Here is a 24,544-nt window from a genome sequence, read left to right on the forward strand (position 1 = left end):
TACTGCTTTGATTGACTCTCTCTCGCCCCCTCTCTTACTGCCTGTCCCCCACTCTTTGTTTCTCAGTCTGTCTGTCTTTCTTTCAACTCACTATTGGCTGGGAAAATAAACATTTGCAGTGCATCGCCGAAGCAGATGAATAATCGACCGAACTAGGAATTGTACTTGTGTCTGAAAAGTGTGAGATAATATTATGTCTCTCCCTCCTCCTCTGTATCACTCCCCCTCTGTCTCTCTCTTAATCCTTCTCTCTCTGTGTCTCTTTTCTCTCTCTCTCTCTCTCTCTCTCTCTCTCTCTCTCTCTCTCTCTCTCTCTCTCTCTCTCTCTCTCTCTCTCTCTCTCTCTCTCTCTCTGTGTCTCCCGCCCCCAGGTACCGCAGTCTGAAACATTTCAACTATGACATCTGCCAGAGCTGCTTCTTCTCGGGCCGAGTTGCCAAGGGCCACAAGATGCAGTACCCCATGGTGGAATACTGCACTCCGGTACGTGTGTGTGTGTGTGTGTGTGTGTGCGTGTGCGTGCGCTAAACAAAGCCATTTTCGTCTGTCTGTCACTGTCTGCCTTTATAACCTGTTATAAATCTCTGTCTCTCTGTCTACCTATGTCTCTCTCTCTCTGTCTCTCCTCCTCTGTCTATGTCTCTCTCTCTCTGTCTCTCCTCCTCTGTCTATGTCTCTCTCTCTCTGTCTCTCCTCCTCTGTCCATGTCTCTCTCCCCCACCCCCAGACGACGTCCGGGGAGGACGTGAGGGACTTTGCGAAGGTCCTGAAGAACAAGTTCAGGACCAAGCGATACTTCGCCAAGCACCCGCGCATGGGCTACCTGCCCGTCCAGACCATCCTGGAGGGAGACAACATGGAGACGTAAGGACCCCATGACACTCACTCGCTCACTCGCTCACTCACTCGCTCACTCACTCACTCACTCACTCACTCACTCACTCACTCACTCACTCACTCTCTCTTGCACTCTCTCACTCACTCACCGACTCACACACACTCACTCACACACTCGCTCACTCACTCACTCACTCACACACTCACTCGCTCACTCACTCACACACTCACTCGCTCACTCACTCACTCACTCACTCGCTCACTCACTCACTCACTCACTCGCTCACTCACTCACTCACTCACTCGCTCGCTCACTCACTCACTCACTCGCTCACTCACACGCTCGCTCACTCACTCACTCGCTCACTCGCTCACTCGCTCGCTCGCTCGCTCGCTCGCTCGCTCACTCACTCACTCACTCACTCACTCACTCACTCACTCACTCACTCACTCACTCACACACTCACTCACTTGCATACACACTCTCTCTTACACAAACACACACTCTCTCTCTTACAAATACACTCTGTCGTACGCAGACACACACTCTTACACTCCCTTAGACCCTCTCTTACACTCCCTCTCACACACCCACTCACTCCCTCGCTCTCTCTCCCTTACACAATCTCACACACTGTTGGAGAACATCTGATTAAGCCATGCCAACATGATAAGAGACAACATGGTGTATTTGATGTACTGAAGGTGCTCTGCCAAAAAAAAAAAAAGTTCTTTGTTTCCTTGGAGTCTAACACACTTTGAAAACCCTGGTTTAGGGTGTTGGGTGTTGAGTCTCCCAGCTGAAAGGTTCTTGGTTCAATTCCCAATATGTCCTCACTCACAACCTGCTCTTTTGTAACGGGACGACTTTGTGTGCGTGTCTGCTGCAACTCCAATTTGTATTTCATTGTGTAACATTCTCTATGCTTGTGTTGAGCCGCACACCCCGGCTGCTTTGCACACTACGTCTCCCATCATGCTTTGCGGTCTGGTCTCCTCCCACTTCCTGTGTCATCATCTCCACGTTCTTTTTGTCTTGCAGTCCTGTCACTCTGATCAACTTCTGGCCCGTAGAACATCTGTGAGTACAGCTCACGCACGCGCACACACACACACACACACACACACAAGCGCACGCACAAACCACACACACTGCCCCACATAACATTTAATTCTAATTCAATTCATTTTTTGAATCTTTGAATATTACATACTAAATACATGAGAATCCAGAATAAAAGATCTCCTATGACCAGATAAGTTAAGATATTTCTGTATGTATGTATGTATGTATGTATGTATGTATGTATGTATGTATGTATGTATGTATGTATGTATGTATGTATGTATGTATGTATGTATGTATGTATGTATGTATGTATGTATGTATGTATGTATGTATGTATGTATGTATGTATGCATGTATGTATACATGTATGTGTGGAGGATATGCACAATAGTGCCATTAGTTTGAATAAATATATAAAGTGCAGTTTCATGATTACAAAAATGTGATTCAAGTGCAGTGGGATGACTCTGAAGATGAGAGGTTTGAGGTTCCTGAGCTCTCTCTCACTCCCTCTCACTCTCTCTTTCTCACACCAGACACTAATTACATGTGTCCTTGCTCATCGTGTGACGTCAATTCCTGTGCGCACTGTATGCAATCTATAGGTCGAAATGACGAGGATGCTCTTCATCCCGCAGCTTGTGCCCTCCTCATCCTCATCACGTTACGCTCACGCACTTCTTTCTGTGTGTGTGTGTGTGTGTGTGTGTGTGTGTGTGTGTGTGTGTGTGTGTGTGTGTGTGTGTGTGTGTGTGTGTGTGTGTGTGTGTGTGTGTGTGTGTGTGTGTTTGTGTGTGTCACGTCACAGCTGTGTCTCCACAAATAGTTATGATATCGAGAGACTTGGTTTGGGCTTGACTGTATTTCTCTCTCTCTCTCTCTTCCTTCTCTCCATCTATCCCTATCCCGATCTCTCAGGCCTGGCTCCTCCCCCCAGCTCTCCCATGATGACACGCACACTCGCATTGAGCACTACGCCAGCCGGTAAGAACTGGTAAAAGCGATCCGCGGGGAGACTTACCCGGAATGACACAGGACGCATCTGAGCACATTGGCGTTTTTGTTTTTTTTCTTCAATTCCAAAAGCATTTTCACACTTAGGTATTCTGCTGACACCCTTATCCAAAGCCACTCACAGGGAAGACTGAGGATATATCAACATGAGGTCAAGGATCTTTTACGAGTTTCTAGAGAACACATCTAGACAGAATGCAGAGTAGCTATCAGAGGACGAGCAAGGTTCGAAGTTTGACCGTCTTTTTGACTGTTTACTGAGTATCTTGCTTTAAAGACAACCGTCAGATGCAGTCTGCAAATTGAACACATTCTGTGTCTATACAATGGTATTAATTCAAACAAGTATATTCAAGAGCATATACAGTTCATATAGTATATAGCATCGAGTACATATACACAATGGTTAAAGTGTGACGTTGTTGTTGTTTAAAGGTATGGCAAGATAATTTCACTATGAGGTTTTCTAACATTGTTGGTGGTGCTCCGGCAGCTTTGCTCCGGGGGTAGACAATCGCGGGCAACAATCCCTTTCTCCCCCTCGTCACTGTTCAACCAGAACTTCGGCGAGTCAAAGCCAAAGTTCCTTTTCCCCCAATTCCTTCTCAACCATGGCCGAGATTAGCCCCACTACGAGTCTCGTTGTGGAAGTACCGGGAGTCCGCATACGGCCACGATCCCTTTCTCCTCCACGTCGCCGCTTAGTCTGTGCTTCAGATTGACGTGGAAGAACCAGACGTCGGAGAACCCGACGCGGCCGTTTGAGATTCATCATATCATCCGGAGGTGCACACAGCCTTTGGCCATGATGATATATATTATATTATCTTATATTATATTATCTTATATTATATTATATTATTTAGATATAGAGCTCCAGTACTCCCGCCGGAGCATATTAGAATGCTGACTAGAATAATTACAGAACACGGCCAAAAGCTGTTTTGCGCCTTCGGATGATATTATGAATCCGAGCCATTGCGATGCATCCACTGTAAACATGAGCGCATGATACCGTGGCCGCAAGCTGCTCATGGCCCCACCCTCCACCTTGACCCGCCTCTAAAAAACGGCACGTTTGTGGAAAGCTCATTGTGGGACTGGCTCGCAGTGGCTGTAATTCTGCACCAAGGCTGAATTTATTGAACGTCTTCAAATACCGTATTAAGGGCTCACTAAAGCCTATATATAAGCATCTATAAAGTAGCATGCCATGGGACCTTTAATGATGTGAGAGGAATGATATTTAATGGCAAAAGGAAAAGAGAGCAGCCAGTCAAATCAAATAGATGAATCTGTCTATCAATCAATCAGCCGATAGATCGCTGCGAGGTATGTATGTGTGTGTGTGTGTATTGGGGTGGGGGGGGAGGTAGCTGGCGTTCCACTTAATAAATAGCAGCATAGGAGCTAGAGGCTGTGCGTTTGATCCCAGAGAGAGGGGACGCTTTACACCAGCCACTGTAACCTTGGGCTAGGACACACACACACACACACACATACTCTCTCACACACACACACCCTCTTGTGGCTGTGTTTCCTCACGTCATGCCCTAGCCTTAAAGTAACCTCCAGGATCTAACAGTGGCTGTCACTCCACCAACAGTGCTGGGGTGGCTCTGTTGCTCAGAGGGTCTGCCTCGCAGGCCACGGTGTCTAAGAACATTGGAACCAGCGTTTCCCAACCTGTGGTTCGGGGACCCTTTTGGGGCGGCAGGAGAGTGATTATAAGACGCAGATTTTTCAGAATCAGAAAAAAAAAGAAGCTTACGAAACAAATGTTGGGAACCTCATCTCTAGACTAAATGGTCACCAGGACCAAGAAACCCAGAATAGCATCCTGCTTCTGTTGTGTCGACCGATAATTACCAGAGGCGAGTTTGGAGAAAGCCCTACAGTTTTATCTCCCCCTCCGTTAGGAGTGGGAAATATTAGCCCCGCGCCTCACTTTTACAGACCCTTGGTCGATTGTGTCGTACCTTAGGAGTCTAGCCGGCAAAGCACGTCACCACGTATCGCTTATCCCCTTCGGAAGAAGAAATAAACGGGAAATAAAAAAGAAGAGTCGAATCCGATGAAACATATGGAATGTTCTGCAGCGTTGCCGTGGAAATCCCCCGGCCCTCCCCTGGGCTTCACAAATGTTATCCCGTTAGCCGTGAAGTAAGACTTATCGGATTGACCGCGATAAGATCGGGGGGGTTTAAGGGTCTGACCCCCGAGATCGGTCGGACCTGGGCGATGAAGCCAGGTGTTCCGAACCGAAACAGTTGTTCAGCAGACCCGTATCCCAAGATTACTTTATAAGGGGTTATCGGATGAGGAAGCGTATTCCTCGAGTACGCAAAGCGCATTGTTGGTCCTGAAATGCCCTGTATAAACGCAGTGAACTTATTATTAACTCTGAATCCCTGCGGAAGAACATGGTTTTAAAGGTGACATATTATACCACCAGGTGTGAGTGTGAATAGCCGTTACAGGCCATTTAAAAAAAATCAGCCTCTTCTGACATCACAAGTGGCCGTGTCCACCTAGATGTGTGCTGGATAGATCGTCATACATCTAGGTGGACACGCCCACTTGTAAAGTCAGAAGAGACACATTTTCAAAACGGCTTGTAACGGCTAATCACGCTCACACCTGGTGGTATAATATGTCACCTTTAAACGTCCGGGGAACGGAGGTGTCTGGAGCGCTACGTTGTTGATGCTGACTTGGTCCTCGCTGTCTTTCTCTTGCCTTCCACCTTGCAGGTTAGCCGAGATGGAGAACCGTAACGGCACGTATCTCAACGACAGCATCTCTCCCAATGAGAGCATGTGAGAACCGCTTTGATGCTTTACACTTCCTGGATTGTTTGTGTGCATACTTCCTGCCTGGCTGAGTCACAGACGGGCTGGCCCTCCCATCATTGGATCGTTGTTGATTGGTTAATTGCAATTAGATAATTGATTATCCATAACAAGCAGTCATATATTATTATTATTATTATTATTACTATTATCATTATTATTATTATATTTAACATCAATAGGTCCTTATTGTTAGGGATATGGGCCTTTCATTGTACAGAAGATGTATTTCTTGCCAAGTAGCCATTGGAGTACAATACAATTCAAACATTCCTTCTTGTTTTATTTTGTGTGTACTCCAATTATCTTGGTATTGTATTTATTATTATTGTATGTATTTAACCAAGCAAAGAGAGAAGGTGACTGGGGCGAGAGAGGGGGGGGGGGGGGGGGTTGCAGCTTCATTTGGGAATCGGGAAAGGATGTAGCCCTCCATTCTAAACCTTACCCTTCTCCATTTCACTTGCGCTGCAACCCTGTTGCAAACCGCGGCAACTCCAATTAGCTTGTTTCATGATTGCCGCTTGCCTCTAGACAGACCCTAGCATAGTGCTATATGCACCAAGTGTAGTTCTATATGTACCGAGCATAGAGCTGTCTGTATGCACGTAGCTTAGTGCTACACACAGCTAGCTTAGTGCTACCCCCAGCTAGCTAAGTGGGCACATAGCTTGGTGATGCACACACCTAGTTAGTGCTAGATGCACCTAGTTTAGTGATATAGGCACATATCTCATTGGTATACACACCTAATTAAGTGTAAACACGTATTTCTTGGTGGTATACCCACCTAGCTTGACAAACCTTGCATGCCACTATATCCAACACTGGGATATCTGCCGTTGTATGGTTCACCGGCCACACACTGTCGATGTATAGTTCACTGTCCACACACTGAAATACCTGAACATTACAATATCTAGTGGAAAACATAACAGATTTGACAACCCATTCTGTGTTTGAGGGTACATTGTTGATTAGATATGTCAAGACCCTTGACTAAAAGAACAGATTGTTCAGACACCAGACGGCTTTGTCAGAATCAAACCATTTCAACAGCTTTATCTTCACTGACAGCTGTTTCTGGAAGTCTTTTCTTTTTTTGGTATTTTTTCAAATCGCCTTTTTCCCGTTTACATTTAAGTATTTCAGGTACTGCCTGCCAAATACCACTAAGACTGTAAAGTAAAAGAAGGGTTGAAAAGATCTCCTTCTCTCTCTCGCTGCCTCTCTCTCTATAGCTCCTTCCTGCTTGTGTGGAATAGAGTAGCAGAGCTGAATTTCAGTCGTTTTGGTTGATTCTTATTTTGCTCACATTTTGTTCCCCAACTAATGAAATCCTGTGTGTGTGTGTGTGTGCTTGTGTGTGTCTTTGTCTGCTTCTGCGTGTTTCTGTTTCTGTACGTGCGGGTGTGTGTGTGTGTGTGTGTGTGTGTGTGTGTGTGTGTGTGTGTGTGTGTGTGTGTGTGTGTGTGTGTGTGTGTGTGTGTGTGTGTGTGTGTGTGTCGTCGCATGTTTGTGTGTTCTTGTGTGTGTTCTTGTGTGTATTTGTGTGTGTCTCTTCTTGGGTTTGCGTGTCTATTTGTGTGTGTGTGTGCTTCTCTGTGTGTGTGTGCTTCTCTGTGTGTGTGTCTTCTCTGTGTGTGTGTGTGTGTGTGTGTGTGTGTGTGTGTGTGTGTGTGTGTGTGTGTGTGTGTGTGTGTGTGTGTGTGTGTGTGTGTGTGTGTGTGTGTGTGTGTGTGTGTGTGTGTGTGTGTGTGTGTGCGTGCGTGCGTGCGTGCGTGCGTGCAGAGACGACGAGCACATGCTGATCCAGCACTACTGCCAGTCTCTGAGCCAGGGCTCCCCGCTGAGCCAGCCGCGCAGCCCCGCCCAGATCCTCATCTCCATGGAGACGGAGGAGAAGGGGGAGCTGGAGAGGGTCCTCGGCGACCTGGAGCAGGAGAACAGGTACCCACACACACACACACACATGAACACACACACACATATAGAGGCACACACACACACACACACACACAGACGCACACACACAGAGACAGACGCACACACATAGAGACAGACGCACACACATGGAGATAGACGCACGCACAGAGATAGACGCACATGCATGCACAAAAACACATAGAGACAGACGCACACGCATGCACAATCACACGCATAGAGACAGACACACATGCACAATCACACACATAGAGACAGACACACATGCACAATCACACACATAGAGACAGACACACATGCACAATCACACACATAGAGACAGACACACATGCACAATCACATGCATAGAGACAGACACACATGCACAATCACATGCATAGACGGACAGACACTCACCAGCACACACATAGAGGCACACACACACACAAGGACACACATGGAGGCCGAGACGCACACACAAGAACGCACAGAGACAGACAGACACGCACGCACAGTCACACACATAATGACAGACAGCCGCGCAAGGACACACATGGAGACAGACACACACGCGCAAGCACACATACAGACAGACACACATGCACCAGCACACACAGAGACAGACACGCACCAGCACACACACATTTGCGAATGCACGCACAAACACACAGAAAAACAGACGCATGTGAGCAGAGAGATTTACTGCTTCGCAATGCAAAAACGTTCTTTGTGGGATCAAATGATTGGCACTGACCTACAGAGGACGCTGTACTGTACACTCGCCTATGAAACATTTAATAGTCAATGTTAGTGCTGTCAAACGATTAAAATATTTAATCGCGATTAATCGCATTAATGTCATAGTTAGCTCACGATTTTTTTTCTATGCTAAATATCCCTTGATTTCTTTGTCCCATTAATTTTTCTCATTTTAATGCTCTTATCAACGTGGAGAAGTGCATCGGTTTGCCTTGTGCAAATGTTTTCTTATTGATAACAACATTGGCATATACTGATCAAAAGAGGAAGATACAAAAAAAAAGCCTATAGTGCAATTAAACGATGAAATTACAAACATACTGCCTTGAACATAGCAGTCCGGCTACTGCTTCTATGTTTTGAGCCAAAGAAAAAAAGAAAAAAGAAATAAAAATAAAAATTGCGTGATCGCGGGATAAAAAAATTAATGCCGTTAAAATTGGTTTGCGTTAACGCCATTAATAACGTGTTTAACTGACAGCACTAGTCAATATAAAAATAAATATCTGTTACTCTCTCACCCCCCCCCCCTCCCCCACAGGAAGCTGCAGGGGGAGTACGACCGGCTGAAGCGGGCGCACGACCGCAAGGGCCTGTCCCCGCTGCCCTCGCCCCCCCACATGCTGCCGGCGTCGCCCCCCAGCCCGCGGGACGCCGAGCTGCTGGCCGAGGCCAAGCTGCTGCGGCAGCACAAGGGCCGCCTGGAGGCCCGCATGCAGATCCTGGAGGACCACAACAAACAGCTGGAGTCACAGCTGCACCGCCTCCGCCAGCTGTTGGAGCAGGTGACTGTGAATAGTTCTATAGAGTATATACTAACGCCCACAGCTGCTGGAGCAGGTGACTGTGACTGATACTATAGAGTATATACTAACGCTCACAGCTGCTGGAGCAGGTGACTGTGACTGATACTATAGAGTATATACTAACGCTCACAGCTGCTGGAGCAGGTGACTGTGACTGATACTATAGAGTATATACTAACGCTCACAGCTGCTGGAGCAGGTGACTGTGACTGATACTATAGAGTATATACTAACGCCCACAGCTGCTGGAGCAGGTGACTGTGAATAGTACTATAGAGTATATACTAACGCCCACAGCTGCTGGAGCAGGTGACTGTGACTGATACTATAGAGTATATACTAACGCCCACAGCTGCTGGAGCAGGTGACTGTGAATAGTCCTATAGAGTATATACTAACGCCCACAGCTGCTGGAGCAGGTGACTGTGAATGATACTATAGAGTATATACTAACGCCCACAGCTGCTGGAGCAGGATAGACGTATACTATATAATATATACACTATACTATATGGAGTGAAACACTATATAATATATACTAACAGTGGACCAGTTAAGACTTTATATTATATTGTATATTTAACAATTATTCGCCAAAGGCGAAGCCAATAGTCCGTAAATAGTGAGGAATAATAATCCGTGAATAGTGGGGAATAGCCCCCGAGGTGAATAATTGTTATAGTATATACTACACGTGAACACTTTGCCGGGATTTATTTGTTTTTATTAGCGGTTTATTTGTTTTTATTAGCGTGACGGGTATCTATAGAGCCCAATATACCGAGATAGCGAACCAATCAAATTCCGCCTTCTTAGGAGGTTCATGTATACTAATATATTATATTAAGCACTTTATAATGTATACCTCCAGGGACAGCTATTGGAGCAGGTTAGATACTATACAGAACAATACATTTTATTATATTAAACATATATATATATATATATATATATATACCATCAACGCCAGCTACTAGAGCAGGTTAGACATTTATATCATATCCACAGGCTGGAACTTGTTATACATATTAACCCTAAACAATAACTCACTCACTCACACAGACACCCACTCACACAGTCACACACACACAGTCACTTGCACACACTGCCTCTCCTATCATTTTACTATTTGATAATGGAGTAGCTACGCTCTGATTGTAACGTGTGTCTGTTTGTGTGTGTGTGTGTGTGTGTGCGTGCGTGCGTGCGTGCGTGCGTGTGTGTGTGTGTGTGTGTGTGTCAGACGGACTCCAAGGTGAACGGCACAGCCCTGTCCTCCCCCTCCACCTCCTCCCAGCGCTCAGACTCTTCCCTCCCCCTGCTCCGCATGGCCGCCAGCCAGACCACCGACACAATGGGTGAGACCCCCCAGCCAATCAGCCCTCCACGCCTCCACAACCATCACCGTCATCCATTCTTAGACATCCATTTTTTTTTTTTTTTTTCTCAATGTTATCGTCCTAATCGGGCAGCTGGGATGTTGTTCCTCGGTAGAATACACAGAATAACATCCACGTCGACCACAGCTGTAGGTTTAAAGCTGGGTCACGGCCTTTGTTGTAGAAGCATGTTTTCGTCATTTATGTTGAAAATCTTTTGTCATCCTGACAGAACTGAAAAAAATGATAATAGTATCTGCTATCTGGTACTGTTGCAGGCCTTTAATAAGCCTGTCCAATCGTTTCGTTCGACCAGAATGAAATGATTGGCCGGCTAGCCCTGTCAGTCTACCTCGTAGCGGCTACCTGCTAGCACTCTGCCCGTGCCCCTTACCACTGTAGTCTTCTACAAGGCTAAGCAGCGCTATTGCTAAAGCTAGCGAGCAAGCCACATGTCTTGGGTGGGAGGCCTGAGGCAAGGGATGTGATAAATTGGTTGGATACTTTCAAAATCCGACATTACTCTGACTGGTTTCTCCAAATTTCCTTCCCTGGCTTTAAAGGACAATACCGCTCTGCTGGTGAAATCACTTTGTTTACCAATTTTTCCGAAGACCGTTTGGTGTGTTTAATGGCTTTAATGGCTTCCTCCCCCCGCTCCAGGAGATGATGAGCTGTCCAGCCCCTCCCAAGATGCATCTGGGCTGGAAGAGGTGATGGAGCAGCTCAACAACTCCTTCCCCCACAGCCAGGGTGAGCGCACACAAACACAAAGCACTCACTCACGCACGTGTGGAAGGCCAAAAAGGTCACAACTACACCTCATTGTAGACTGGCACTGATTTATATCGACGCTAAGTTCGGCGTTGAAGCATTTCTAATGTTTTATTCAGCTGTAAAATGTGCCCGCCTTCGTAGTTAACAAAGGTTAGCTAACAAATATGTTTAGGAAACGTTTTTTGTACATTTCTCTACGTTCAGACACCGACTGATTTCAACAGGTCAAAGGTTATAAGCAAAGCTGATGTGTTTTTTTCCTCTCTTCCCCGTCTCTCTTTCCATCTTCCTTCTTTCCTTTTCCTTACTCCCCGCGGTCCAGCAGGGAGACGGGGACACCTGTAAGAGGTCAGTCGCTCCTCTCTCTCTTTGTCTCTCTCTCGGTCTTTGTCTCTCTTACCTCTCTCTGTCTTTGTCTCTCTCTATTTACCCCTCTCTCTCTCTCTCTGTCTGTCTTTGTCTCTCTCTCTTTATCTCCCTCTCTGTCTCTGCCTTTGTCTCTCTCTCTTTAACTCTCTCTCTGTCTTTGTCTCTCTCAATGTCTTTGTCTCTCTGTCTTTGTCTCTCTCAATGTCTTTGTCTCTCTGTCTTTGTCTCTCTCAATGTCTTTGTCTCTCTTCGTCTTTGTCTCCCTCAATGTCTTTGTCTCGCTCTATCTTTATATTTCCCTTTGTCTTAATGTCTATTTAACTTTATTTCACTGTCTTTAAGTCTTTCTCCCTTTATCTATGTGTCTTTCTTTATAGCTCTCTGTATTTATGTCTCTGTCATTGTCTCTCTAGCGCTCTCATGTCTTTATGTCTCTGACTCTCCCTCATATCTCTCTCTTATGTATTTATGACTCTCTCTCATATATTTTCGTGTCTCTCTTATGTTTGTGTACCACTCTCTTTCTCTCTCACGTCTCTCTCGTTTGACTTTGACTCTCGAGTATCAAAATAATAGCCATTTTATAAATAGAGGGTTTTTGTTTTTTTTCTTCAGCAAAGTAAAATAATGTGCATTTGTTAACCGAGGAAAATACCGGTCTGTCTCTTTTAATAACCTTCTGCAGACCATTGTGTACAAAGCATTCAAGCTATTCTATTGTCAACCTTAAACGAGTACATGCGTCATTCAATGTTTTTAATCCAAGGCCTCTCTCGCTGTCGCTCTACCCCTTTCTCTCTCGCTCTCTCTCTCACTCTCTCTCCAATCGAATTCACCAGAGCTTTATTGGCATGCAAAACAAATGTTGACATTGCAAAAGCAAGCAGAGTATATCACAAAGTATAGATAATGTAATTAATATTATCTGATTGTATTCATAATAATTTACCATGAGGCCCATTTAGAAGAGGTGAACTTGTAAGAGCAGATTGGAATAATTAAGGTATGTCAACACTGAAATATATAAAAAAGAGACCTAAAGCTGAGGTCTGCAAAATCTGCTCAAACAAGTTTTGGATTTAAAATGTGTTTTGATTTAGTCTCATTGTTCTCGTGCCTTTAAAGCTATAGCAATAGCCAGTAGTAAAACAAAAACATGAGAACCATGATACTCAATCAAAAAAAAAAAAAAAAAAACATTCAACCAAAATAAAGTGGGGCAACCAAAAATGGTTGTTGGCAGCTTTAAAGTTGGCTACATATAAAATACAAAAAAATATGAAAATAAGTCTCACTATGTCCGTCTCTCTCTCCCTCTAGGTCCCAGTGTGGGCAGTTTGTTCCACATGGCCGATGACTTAGGTCGAGCCATGGAGTCATTGGTTACCGTGATGACAGACGAGCAGAACGGGGATTAGCACTAGGCTCAACCAACCCAAGCCCCTCCCCCTCCCCCTCCAAAAGTCCCGCCCACAACCTTCTCCCCGCCTTCCATTGGCCCTCCCCCTCCCTCACCAATCAAACGCATGCTTTTCTAGTCAAACAACTGGATTGAACACACAGTTTACAAAGAGAATATATATAACGTCTATTTTTGTGAAGGACTGCAGTTACACGCAATGACATAAAAAAAACAATTAGAAAATGACAAAAATTATACCTTGTAGATTTCAGTAGTTTCTTAAAAAAAAAAGTCCTAAAATGGTTTTATTATTAACAGAGGCTGGTTTTTAAACTTCTATGCAATTGTATAAAAAAAACTGAGGGAAAAATCAAAGAAAGACTAAATACAAATACATGTATTCGACGTGATCGTATATTTGCCATCTCTTTGTAACTGAAAAAAAGGACGCATTTCAGACATTTGTAATGAAAAAGAATGATTGTAATCATATGGGTGCTTTCTAAGAGGAACATCTCTTTCTACAACAGAATATATACTACTGTCGAGGCAAAACGGGCACTCTGGAATTAAGTGTGTGTTAACGACAAGATGTTTAAGGATTTTGTCCTGTGTGCGTGTGTATGTGTGTGTGTGTGTGTGTGTGTGTGTGTGTGTGTGTGTGTGCGTGTGTGTGTGTTTCTGTGTGTTTCTGTGTGTGTGGAGGGTTGCCGGCCTCCACATTGCATAAAACCATCTTCGTTCCATCAACCCATCCCTCCATCTTTTTAATCTTCATCCATCTATTCAACCATCCAGCTATCCATCCAATAATGCATCGTCCCAAGGGATTATGTAGTCATGGCTACCTTATATTTAATTGCAAGACCAAGTGCTATATCCATAGAATTCTTAAAAAAAAGGCCCATTTCAGAACTGCCGTAAGGCCAGGAGGTTGCTAAGCAATACGAAACACATTTAGGGAAATATTTTATCATTTTTTATTTAAATTGAGTATAATGACATTTTGGTATTTAAACTGAACGTTCAAGTATGTCATCTGACTTAACTGAACTTAACACACAATCAGTTTTAGCGTTCCCATTCTGACTTTTCGTAAAATAAGCTATTGTGAATAATCGAGTTGATTAATATTCACCTGTATTTTAAATCAAATCTCTAGCATAATTTAATTACTATCGTTTGAGGTAGCTTAATGGCTCTGATAATGTGGCTATCTACTTGCTTTAGCCTTCTGCTAATAGGAAGGAATATTCATGAAATGAACTTGGTATAAACATGAAACAGCGGCATCTTGATGGAGCATAGCTCCGATGACAATACAATGTAGTCAGAATCTCTGTGATTTTAAGATATGGATTTATCTAGAAAAATAACTGCTGCACTTGCGTTTTTAATTCACGTCCATTGCTTCTATGGTTCTGCACTGGGCCTTTTTTGTGTAAGTGCACTCCATCTATCGATGTTATTAGCACTGGAATTTACTGGAATGCAATGCAAGCTTTACATCACTGCAATGAAGATCTCGCGTTTCTAAAATAGGGGTTCATGTATTTCTTTTTTCTTTTTGTTTGGAATTTGCCTCATTGTTCAGGTTGGAGTGTTTTTGTTGAGGCATTAGGAGCACACACTATATGTAATAGAGCATAGCGTAACTGGTTTTTGTTAGAAAATACTGGAAGAGGAGAATGTAGTATATTTGTTTTCTTTTTGTTTCATTTTAATGGACGCATGACAGTATTACTGGCTGGCTACTACCTAGGTCCTTTTTCCTCAAAAAACGAAATTTCTTAAATGTTTGAAACAAAACTAGCATTGTTTCCCCCAAGAAGCGATCGAAGTTTTAGGAGAGCCGATAAAGCAAGCTCTACCTCGAATGAGTTCTCAAATTTTATAATCTCTATGGTTGAAGGCATTTACTCATCGTACCTCCATAGTTGTAACTGTTTCTTTCAAATTCTTTCAATTAACAAACAACATTAATTAGTGTTGGCTTTGTCCGATTGACATTAAGATGCCTGAATGTGTCCATGCATTGAATCTGAATGTCAAGATGGACGCCCTTCTCTTCCCTGTGGGCTGTTTTTTTCATCAAACAGTCTTCACAACTAGAAAGCATTTAAATGATTTTCTCTTTCTGTCGAATGAGTGACCGTTGGCCAACCGCCATTCGCGGAACATGCTAGTATCGGCCACTGTCACACACGGTACATAGTCGTGCTATCTGTGGTTTAAACAAGAAAACTTGGACGCGCTCACTCGTACGTGTTTTTTTTTTCTTTGGTTGAATACGATAATCTGAAATATTGAGTTTTGTGCTGTGTGAGGTGTTTATTTCAGCATGTGTGACCTAATGCAGTCTTTGTTTTCTTCAACGCGGGACAGTTCTGGAAAAAATCGTGCAGATGCAATCAGCACCGTCGATACGTCACACTCTGAGCATGATCAGGTGCTTTGAATCACACACTGGGTCTCCGATTGAGTTATAATGTTTCATTTTAACCTTATTTAATTTCTTTCTCCCCAACCCCGCCATGTTTTTTTTGTTTTTTTTCTTCCGCCCTTCAATTACTCATCGATACTCCACAACATATCAGATTCCACCAAATATATGCCTTACTACTGTATTATAAAATGCTTTACTGTATATCAATAAAGCACGCAGTTATGTTGAAGTGTTTAAGTGTTTGTTGTGATGTTGTTGTTAACCGTTATTAATGAAAGATAATTTTGGCCCATGTTTTTCGTCAATGATGCTCTGCAGTTTTTTTTATGTTTTTGTCTGTCTCTTAGCTAAACAGTGTCTCTAATAAACAAGACACTAGACCAAAAAAAGTTTCACTATACAGTATGAAAAGCTACGAAAGAGAATTTGGGCCACATGTTAAAAGTTTAAAATCAGAATTCTGAGATTTGTGTAGCAAAAACTTGCTGTAGGCTTGGTAATTTCAAATTGTAATTGTCCTGGTTTTTACACACTTACTTAAGTCACACAGAGTAAAAAACCGTCAAAAGATGCTGTAGGTAAGATTTAAGAGCCACCTTTCAGCTATAATTGAGGAAAAAGGTGTCATATGATCATATCACAGAAACCTCGGTTTCTGTATGCACGAAACCCTTTACTGCCCTCTATTGGTGCTTTGGTGTACTTCTCCGCGAGCACATTCCTCTGAGTGTGTGCCTGAAGGACCTCATCCTGTAGGCGTACAGCAGGGGGTTCAGCGCCGAGTTGGCGTGAGACAACAAAATGGCCGCCAGTGTGATGCTCATGGGGACGGGGCACTGCGGCCGGAGCAGCAGGATGCAGTTGATGAGGTGGATGGGCATCAAACACACCATGAACAGGAAGAGCACCAGGAAGAGGGAGGTGGCCTTCTGGATTTCCAGTCGGGCTCGCGCAGTGCTGGGTTTGTTGGACTCTACTGTCGACCCCGAGGAGCGGTCGTCCGAACCGGAGCAGGAAGTCCTAGTAGACTGCCTCGACATCTTCCGGAACACGGTAGTAGTCTTTGTTTGGATGAGCGGTCCAAAGGACTGGGTTCGAGCCCCGCTTGCCATTTGTTTGGAGGCCGCTGCGCCTGCTGGTTCACCCGGGTCTGGTTCTCGCGCGCCCCCTGCCTCGCGCAGAGCCTCTAACCTGGGTGTCGTCTTACCAACGCCCCCTCTGGAGGCCCGGTCCACAGGCCTGCTCCGAGCTCTCTTCGCCCCAGCTTCAGCTCCCCCCATGACAGCCTTTAACCTGGCGTGTCCATCCTCCTCCTCCTCCTCCTCCTCAACCACTGCATCTGGTCCATCCACGGCGGCCCCAACCCTGACCCTCTTACCCTCTCCAAACCTGAACCGAGTGGCCCCCCCGGAAGAGAAGCCCACCACCTCGGCTCCAACGCTTCTCGGGGTGATTCTTGGTCCACTCCCCCCGACTGCGCCCCCACCCACCCCGGAGTCCGCAGCACCCAGGGTGGGGGCCCCCTGCTCGGCCCCGTCGGCCCGTGTCTCGGGGCCTCGCGTGACCCCGTCCCCGGTGACGGAGACCCCCGCCGAGGGCGTGGGGCCGGCCTCGGAGGAGGGCGACCCCCTGGCCATGGCGATGCGTCGCAGCTGGTGCCGTATGGTGTAGAAGATGTGGGCGTAGATGATGAACATGACGAGCAGCGGGAGGAGGAGGAGGCCGAAGAAGTTGAAGTAGACCATGTAGGACATGTCCACCACGCAGGTGAAGAGGCAGTAGCTGCAGTGGTGGACGGTGGAGACACAAAACGGCGCCGTCGGTTACTGATGTGTGACTGACTCACCCGACCTCCAGCTTACTCCCCTACTTTGTTTGCCGATCATCCATTCATATGCTCTTCCATCCATCCCTCCAGGTCGATTTAAGCCTATCTTACCCTTATTTATTTAACATAATCCTCATCCCTCAATCCAAACACACATCCTTCCAAGCATTCTCTCGCTGCTAGTGACTCCTCTACAGACACAGGATGGAAATCCATGTCATGCATGACCAATAACCGATGTTTACGGTAGATATTATAGTTAGGTAGGTGCTGTAAGCAGCACTCAAATCTTTTCACTTGATATAAGACATTCCACATTTCTCTAAAGGGGACATATTATACCACCAGGTGTGTGTGATTAGCCTTACAAGCCGTTTCGAAAATCTGCCCCATATGACATCACTAGTGGGCGGGTCCACCTAGTTTTGTGCTGGATAGATGAGCAACGTTTACTTCGGTCCACTGGGTAGGCTGGTAGACTGATCTAGGTGGACACGCCCACTAGTGATGTCATATGGGGCCGATTTTTGAAACGGCTTGTAAGGCTAATCACACTCACACCTGGTGGTATAATATGTCCCGATTAAGACTTAAACTATGTGGCTTTATTAAAACATGTTCAACCTCACTTTGCACTACAGCACTCACTGCATTTTCTGCAGAAAATGCATTTTCTAGTTATATTTCATTTTAGGTGCTGTGTTACAGCCAGTCTAAGGTTAGGCAGGAGATTAAGTATGGCTCTCTTTATAGTAAAAAATAGGTTCAAGGTTTGCTCGTTTCATGTCCTGGATTAGGAATTGTGGCAAACAACAATGTAATAACGGCCAATAACGTAATAACTGCCAATAACGTAATAATTTAAATGTAATAAACCCAATAACGTAATAAATTGCCGATAATGTAATAAAGTTGTTGAGCCAATAACGTAATAACTTTTTGCCAATAATGTAATAACGTATTACTGGTTATTACGTTATTGGCCTTGTATTTAAGAAATCCTTTGAAAATGTAATAACAGAGCCAATAATGTAATAACTGAGATATTACTTTATTTTATTTTCAATTTCTGGAGAGAAACTGTCACACTTAGCCTTAATATTGCATATTGCAACACATGCTTAAATATCTGGTCAATTTTGATGCATATGTAACTCTTAGGATTCCGTTATAGTATTCTGTGTATCCAACTCCGTGACCATGCAGACGCTTTGACGGCGTCGTGAGCCTTTCGAAGTTCTGCATTGCAGTTTTCAGTATGGTATTGCAATTCACTGCCGGAGCGCTAGGGGCTGCGGGAATGAGACGTTAGCTGACCAATGACAGTCCTGCGGTCCCCATCGTTCTGAGTGGCTACGGAGAGCACTTTACGCAGTATCATAATCTAAGTTTTACTTTTACTCTACTCTCGCTTTTGGGCCAGCCTGATCTGCAGAGCGACATTAGATCGTTTGCAGACTTGGCTGAAAATGTAACAACTGAGCCGATAATACTGTATAATAATTAGGGCTGGGCAAAGATTAAAAGTTTATACTATGCGATTAATGAAGCCCACCACCTGTGACCTGGACCCATTTCCCTCAACCCTGATAAAATGTCACTCCTCTGCAATTAGTCCCATGATCACCAAAATCATCAATCAGTCTCTCCGGTCCAGCCATGTCCCCACGTCTCTGAAAACTGCTGTCATCAAGCCATTACTCAAAAAGCCCAGCCTTGACCCCGAAGCACCTGCCAACTACCGCCCCATCTCCAACCTCCCTTTCCTATCAAAGGGGTTGGAAAAGGTAGTTTCTGCCCAACTCCACAACCACCTCATAACAAACAGTCTTTATGAGAAGTTCCAGTCTGGTTTCCGCTTTGGCCACAGTACGGAAACTGCCCTGGTGAGGGTCACCAATGACCTGCTGATGACTGCTGATGCTGGCTCTCCATCACTTCTCATCCTTCTCCACCTCACCGCAGCATTTGACACCGTCGACCACCACATCCTTCTACACCGCCTTCACTACTCCATCGATCTCTCTGACACTGCCCTGGCATGGTTCACATCATATCTCTCGGACAGAACAGAGTATGTATCACTGGGTGATGCTAAATCGTACACGCACTCTGTCACTTGTGGTGTCCCTCAAGGATCAGTCCTTGGCCCCACCCTCTTCACGCTATACATGCTCCCCCTTAGTCGTGTCATCAGCCGGCATGGAATATCTTTCCACTGCTACGCTGATGACACCCAACTCTACATCAAAACAAACCCAACCACCTCTGCAGCCCTATCCACACTTTCCACCTGCCTGGAGGAGATAAAGGTGTGGATGGCGGCTAACTTCCTGCAGCTCAATGGCTCAGAAACAGAAGCCATTCTTGTTGGAACTCGACACCCCGTCATCCACTATCGCCAACATCAGCTTCTCCGGCAACGACATCCACCTCTCATCCTTAGTCACTAACATCGGTGTCAAAATGAACCCTCACCTGACCTTTGAGGCCCATATTCAACATCTTTGCCAAACCTCCTTCTTACACCTCAGGAACATTGCAAAACTCTGCCCCATATCACTCTCCCCGATTCCGAAAAACTTGTCCACGCCTTTGTCTCCTCCAGGCTGGACTACTGTAATGCACTCCAGCGGCTGCAGTACATCTAGAATTGTGCTGCCAGGATCCTGATGGGGGTGCGGGAGTACCACCACATCACACCCATCCTCAAATCCCTCCACTGGCTTCCTGAATTCGAATTCAAGATCTCCCTTCTGTCCCACCAGTGCCTCCATGGCACTGCCCCCCTATACCTAAAATAACTCATCACTCCCCATTCCTCCTCACGCCATCTCCGCTCTGGACAGGCCAACCTCCTCCAGCTTCCGAGGACAAGGCTCCGAATTATGGGCGATCACACCTTCGGCTCAGCTGCACCAAGTCAGTGGAATGCCCTCCCTGACCATCTAAGAGCCCCACAGACTGTGGATTCTTTTAAATAAAATGTTATTATACCATACTGAAAACTGCAACAAAGAACTTCGAAAGGCTCACGACCACTACACAGTCGAAGTGTCTGTGTAGTCACAGAGTTGGATACACAGAGTACCCTAAGAGTTACATATAAATCCAAATTGAAGAGTTATTTAACATGTGGTGCAAGATGCAATATTAAGGGTAAGGGTGTCAGTTTCTCTCCAGAAATTGAAAATGTATTGATACCTCAGTTCTTACATTATTTGCTGTTATTACATTTTCAAAGGATTTCTTTAATACAAGGCCAATAACGTAATAACCACCCAATAACGTATTAGCCTACGTTATTACATTATTAGAGAAAAGTTATTTAGTTATTGGTTGAACAACTTTATTACAATATTGGCAATTTATTACGTTATTGGCTTTATTACATTTAAATTATAACGTTATTGGCAGTTATTACGTTATTGGCCATTTTTACATTATTGGTTGCTACAGTGATGATTATCATCTGAGATGGTTCCTAGAATTGAGATTAGATTGAGTTCAGAAGTGCTGCGGTTAAGAGTTACAGCTGCTCGATCCGGGATCTTGCGACAAGCAATACATCACGAGAAACCACCACCACCACCACCAACGCCGACCCACTTGGACGACGACTCTCCGGTGTCTTACCCAGCGTTGTGGTTCTGGCTTTGCCAGTCCATGATGGGCACGGAGCCCGAGACTAGCGCCAGACTCCAGGTGAGGAGCAGAGCCAACCGGGCGTTCCTGGGGCTCATGACCCGCTGGTAGTGGAAGGGACGCAGGATAGCAACGTAGCGCTCCACTGCCACCGCCAGCATGCTGAGGATGGAGCTCTGGGAGAGAGAGAGATAGAGAGTCGGGGGTCGTTGTCCAGAGGTTTGTTTAGAACTTCAATCTTCAAGTGATCAAAGGTTGGTAACCACTGCACCACCTGCTCTTTAATGACATATCAGATCGCACTGTAAGTGGCATTGAATCAAAACATCTCCTCGGACCTATATGACTGAAAGGTGAATAACTGAACAGTTGTTTCAGGTTGTGTATCCTCCCCACCTGGGTGAGCACCATGAGTATGCTGAGCAGGACCAGGCAGAGGGGCAGGTCGTTGTGGGGTCGACCCAGGTCCGTCAGCACGGCACAGGGAATCGCTAACAGCCCCACCAAGATGTCTGCTACCGACAGCGACACCTGGACACCAGAGAGAAAGAACGAAAGGACACGTCAAATCCATTATTCTTTTTAAAGATAAGGCTTGCCGACTTATCTAAGGCTAGCCGCCTTTGTTTTGATTTTATTTATTTCACAAAGAGACTGGGGTTGGGATTTTAAGGCTGAGGCAAATTTAGTTGGAGATCTTGCCACCGACTTTTCAAATATGACGATGACGACGCTCCTTACCAGGAAGTAGTTGGTGACGGTCTGGAGTTTCCGATTCCACCTCACTGCCAGACACACCAGGAGGTTCCCGATGACTGCGGCCAGTGCTATTAGCAGCTCGGCAGCGATGTAAGGAGCTCGTAAGATGGAGTCGTTACCTAACGGCATGGATGACATGCAACCGCCAGTTGTGTTCATGCTAGCAAGGGATTAGCTGTCCTGAACTCAGTGGGAGCAACGCCTAGGAGAAGGAACAAAAAGGATTTGATAATTATATCGATGCTTTGATCAAATCAAATTCGACTACACATTAATTATGCAAATAATATAAACAATTTGGATCAACAAAAAATATAAGCGCAGAAAAATGTAATGTTTGAGATCGAATATTTTTGTTGACTTCATTGATTAATGCATGTTTGGGCGGTCAATTTAGCATTTTAACCTTTTGGGACACTCCGTTTTGTCCTGTGTGTTTCCCGCTTCAGTGAGCTGCACAATATACAAGCAGCATATTACCCAAGAGATATGCCAATGTATTGTTATTTAACTGTCATTGAAGTGCATTGAGGAACACAGATTGGGGGCGGCCAGAAAAACCGAATTAGCGGTTGTTACGAAGCTGTTGCCATGGCCTTTGTGTTCACCTAGCGGAGCACAAAAATCGTTCCTGATAAAAAATAAAAAAGTGCACAAAAACAGCAGCAAGCCAAGGACACAAACACCGTGAGCATGTGGTAGCGTACCCTGCCGTGTGCAATTTACCTTCCCCTGATTGCCGTGTCAACACTTTGGCCACACAACTGTAAATACTGACCTTAGGACTACAGAGTTCTTGTTGATCAATCAATTTATTGTTCAAATATATAAATAAACATGACACCAAGGGCCAGATTCACAATAGTAGGCCTATCCGATTATTTGCGAGTTTCATTCTTAGAAAAACAAAACAAAATATATCTTATAAATGTTTGTATCTTTCGTTTTAGCAAATCATTAGGTACATTTTCGATTGAATGGATTCTAGAAAATTAAGATCTCGCATTTCTTCGTGATTTTATTCTTAACTTTAAGGTAAACCTTAAGAAGTTATACATTGATATTAATTGATAACATTGATTTAATTATTTCAACTCATTGTAAGGTGTTATATTTCTCACTGATTTAAAATATGCATGATATAAAAAAAAGACAAAAAAGAAAGTTTCTTGGGAAAATATATTGCACTTGAAGGAACTGAACAGGAACTTGGGAACTGTATTAAAATTTCTTCGTAGGAAACTTCTTAACATTAATCTTGAGATAGGCTACTTTGTGCATCTGGCCCTAGACGTCATAAAACTGTTTATATTCTGCAACCCAATTTTGAGATTTTTTTGATTCTGAATCAGACTTACCTCAACCGGCTCTCCAATCCAGAAGCTGGAGAAGGAAAGTTGTCCAGAGCGCTCAGGAAGCATTCAGACTTAGAAGGGTTGATCTTGATCAACCAGAACAGGAAAGTACGTAGAACAACAGCAGAAGGATGACAATAGGTCTGCATTACAGGATGGAAGTAACCGGAGCTCTGCAGAGATCCAAGGTGGAATAAAGACATCATATGAGTGTTGGGCTGAAGCCACTGCCCCCCAAACAGACATAGTCTGTCTGTCTGTCTGTCTGTCTGTCTGTCTGTCTGTCTGTCTGTCTGTCTGTCTGTCTGTCTGTCTGTCTGTCTGTCTGTCTGTCTGTCTGTCTGTCTGTCTGTCTGTCTGTCTGTCTGTCTGTCTGTCTGTGTCTCTCTGTCTCTCTGTCTCTCTCTCTCTCTGTCTCTCTCTCTCTCTCTCTCTCTCTCTCTCTCTCTCTCTCTCTCTCTCTCTCTCTCTCTCTCTCTCCTTATCACGCTTCCATTTCCGTCCACATCTTTTGTCCCTTATCGTCAAACAATTGTTTATCCATTTCGGTCTGTTTTCTCCTCCTTCCCCTCTCTCTCTGTCTTCTCCCCTCCCTCGCCTGGATTGTACGTGTGAAGATAAATAGTCTAATCAAATTAAAATATATATTAAAAACAGCAAGCCACCAACCACATTATGCTACTGGGCGCAGTCCTTCAGGGAATCGATGAGGACAGATAAGGTGTTCTCAAACAACCCAAGTATCCCTTATTTATTTACTGTTCATGAATTCGAAGAAATCATTTGAGTGTTTCCTGTACAAATGCTTATTCTGATATGATTGAGGATGGGTGGTTTTAATTTGATGTTTTTATGAAGTCACGGTGACGCCTTACTGTGAAACCTTAACGTAATCCCTCCTGGATGACCTTTAACGACCTTTTAAAAAGGCTGATTGCGGTATTCGAATGGGAAACAATATATGTAATTTAAAGTATGCTTTAATTGAACCTAATAGGAAGCAACATAGCTTACATTTTGATTCAGACTGACTCCAGGCAAGTATTGGGAGGACGTTTTTTGACCCTCGGAAGAATTACATACAAGACACATGAATGATTCAGCACAATTTACATCCAGGAACCACATCGGTTTCATGAAAAGAAATAGAGGGAGGAGTACATAGTATGGTTCTCGGTCATTACTACAAGTAAAGAGAAATATGCAGTGTGTCCATCCATATAGGGTATTTCTAAAGTTACAGTGGATGAAGAGAATTGACCATGTCAGCTGTTAAAGTCCAGATACAAAGCACTATGTCAAACAATCAAACCTGTAAACAAAA

At 44.6% G+C, this 24,544-nt stretch overlaps 2 protein-coding genes across 2 annotated transcripts in view; one reads left to right on the forward strand and one right to left on the reverse strand.

The window, feature by feature from the left end:
• Positions 1 to 13,237, forward strand: part of dmd (dystrophin) — a 28,161-nt gene extending 14,924 nt beyond the window's left edge. Inside the window, exons 8-17 of the mRNA XM_056587663.1 lie at positions 372 to 483; positions 728 to 864; positions 1,880 to 1,918; positions 2,825 to 2,890; positions 5,674 to 5,739; positions 7,564 to 7,722; positions 8,996 to 9,239; positions 10,504 to 10,618; positions 11,303 to 11,392; positions 13,106 to 13,237. Coding sequence (XP_056443638.1) covers positions 372 to 483; positions 728 to 864; positions 1,880 to 1,918; positions 2,825 to 2,890; positions 5,674 to 5,739; positions 7,564 to 7,722; positions 8,996 to 9,239; positions 10,504 to 10,618; positions 11,303 to 11,392; positions 13,106 to 13,203 — 1,126 coding nt within the window. The 3' untranslated portion in view covers positions 13,204 to 13,237. The remainder of the gene's footprint in view (positions 1 to 371; positions 484 to 727; positions 865 to 1,879; positions 1,919 to 2,824; positions 2,891 to 5,673; positions 5,740 to 7,563; positions 7,723 to 8,995; positions 9,240 to 10,503; positions 10,619 to 11,302; positions 11,393 to 13,105) is intronic.
• A 367-nt stretch (positions 13,238 to 13,604) lies between these two features.
• Positions 13,605 to 23,363, reverse strand: LOC130381002 (adenosine receptor A1-like). The gene is made up of 5 exons (XM_056588423.1): positions 23,224 to 23,363; positions 21,848 to 22,067; positions 21,503 to 21,637; positions 21,098 to 21,282; positions 13,605 to 17,415 (listed from the first exon to the last, which is right to left on the reverse strand). The coding sequence occupies exons 2-5, from the start codon at positions 22,022 to 22,024 to the stop codon at positions 16,317 to 16,319; spliced, it is 1,596 nt and encodes a 531-aa protein (XP_056444398.1). The 5' UTR covers positions 22,025 to 22,067; positions 23,224 to 23,363; the 3' UTR covers positions 13,605 to 16,316.
• Between the last annotated feature and the right edge of the window lie 1,181 nt (positions 23,364 to 24,544).

The sequence above is a fragment of the Gadus chalcogrammus genome, chromosome 4 (genome assembly GCF_026213295.1).
Source record: "Gadus chalcogrammus isolate NIFS_2021 chromosome 4, NIFS_Gcha_1.0, whole genome shotgun sequence".
Classification (NCBI taxonomy): domain Eukaryota; kingdom Metazoa; phylum Chordata; class Actinopteri; order Gadiformes; family Gadidae; genus Gadus; species Gadus chalcogrammus.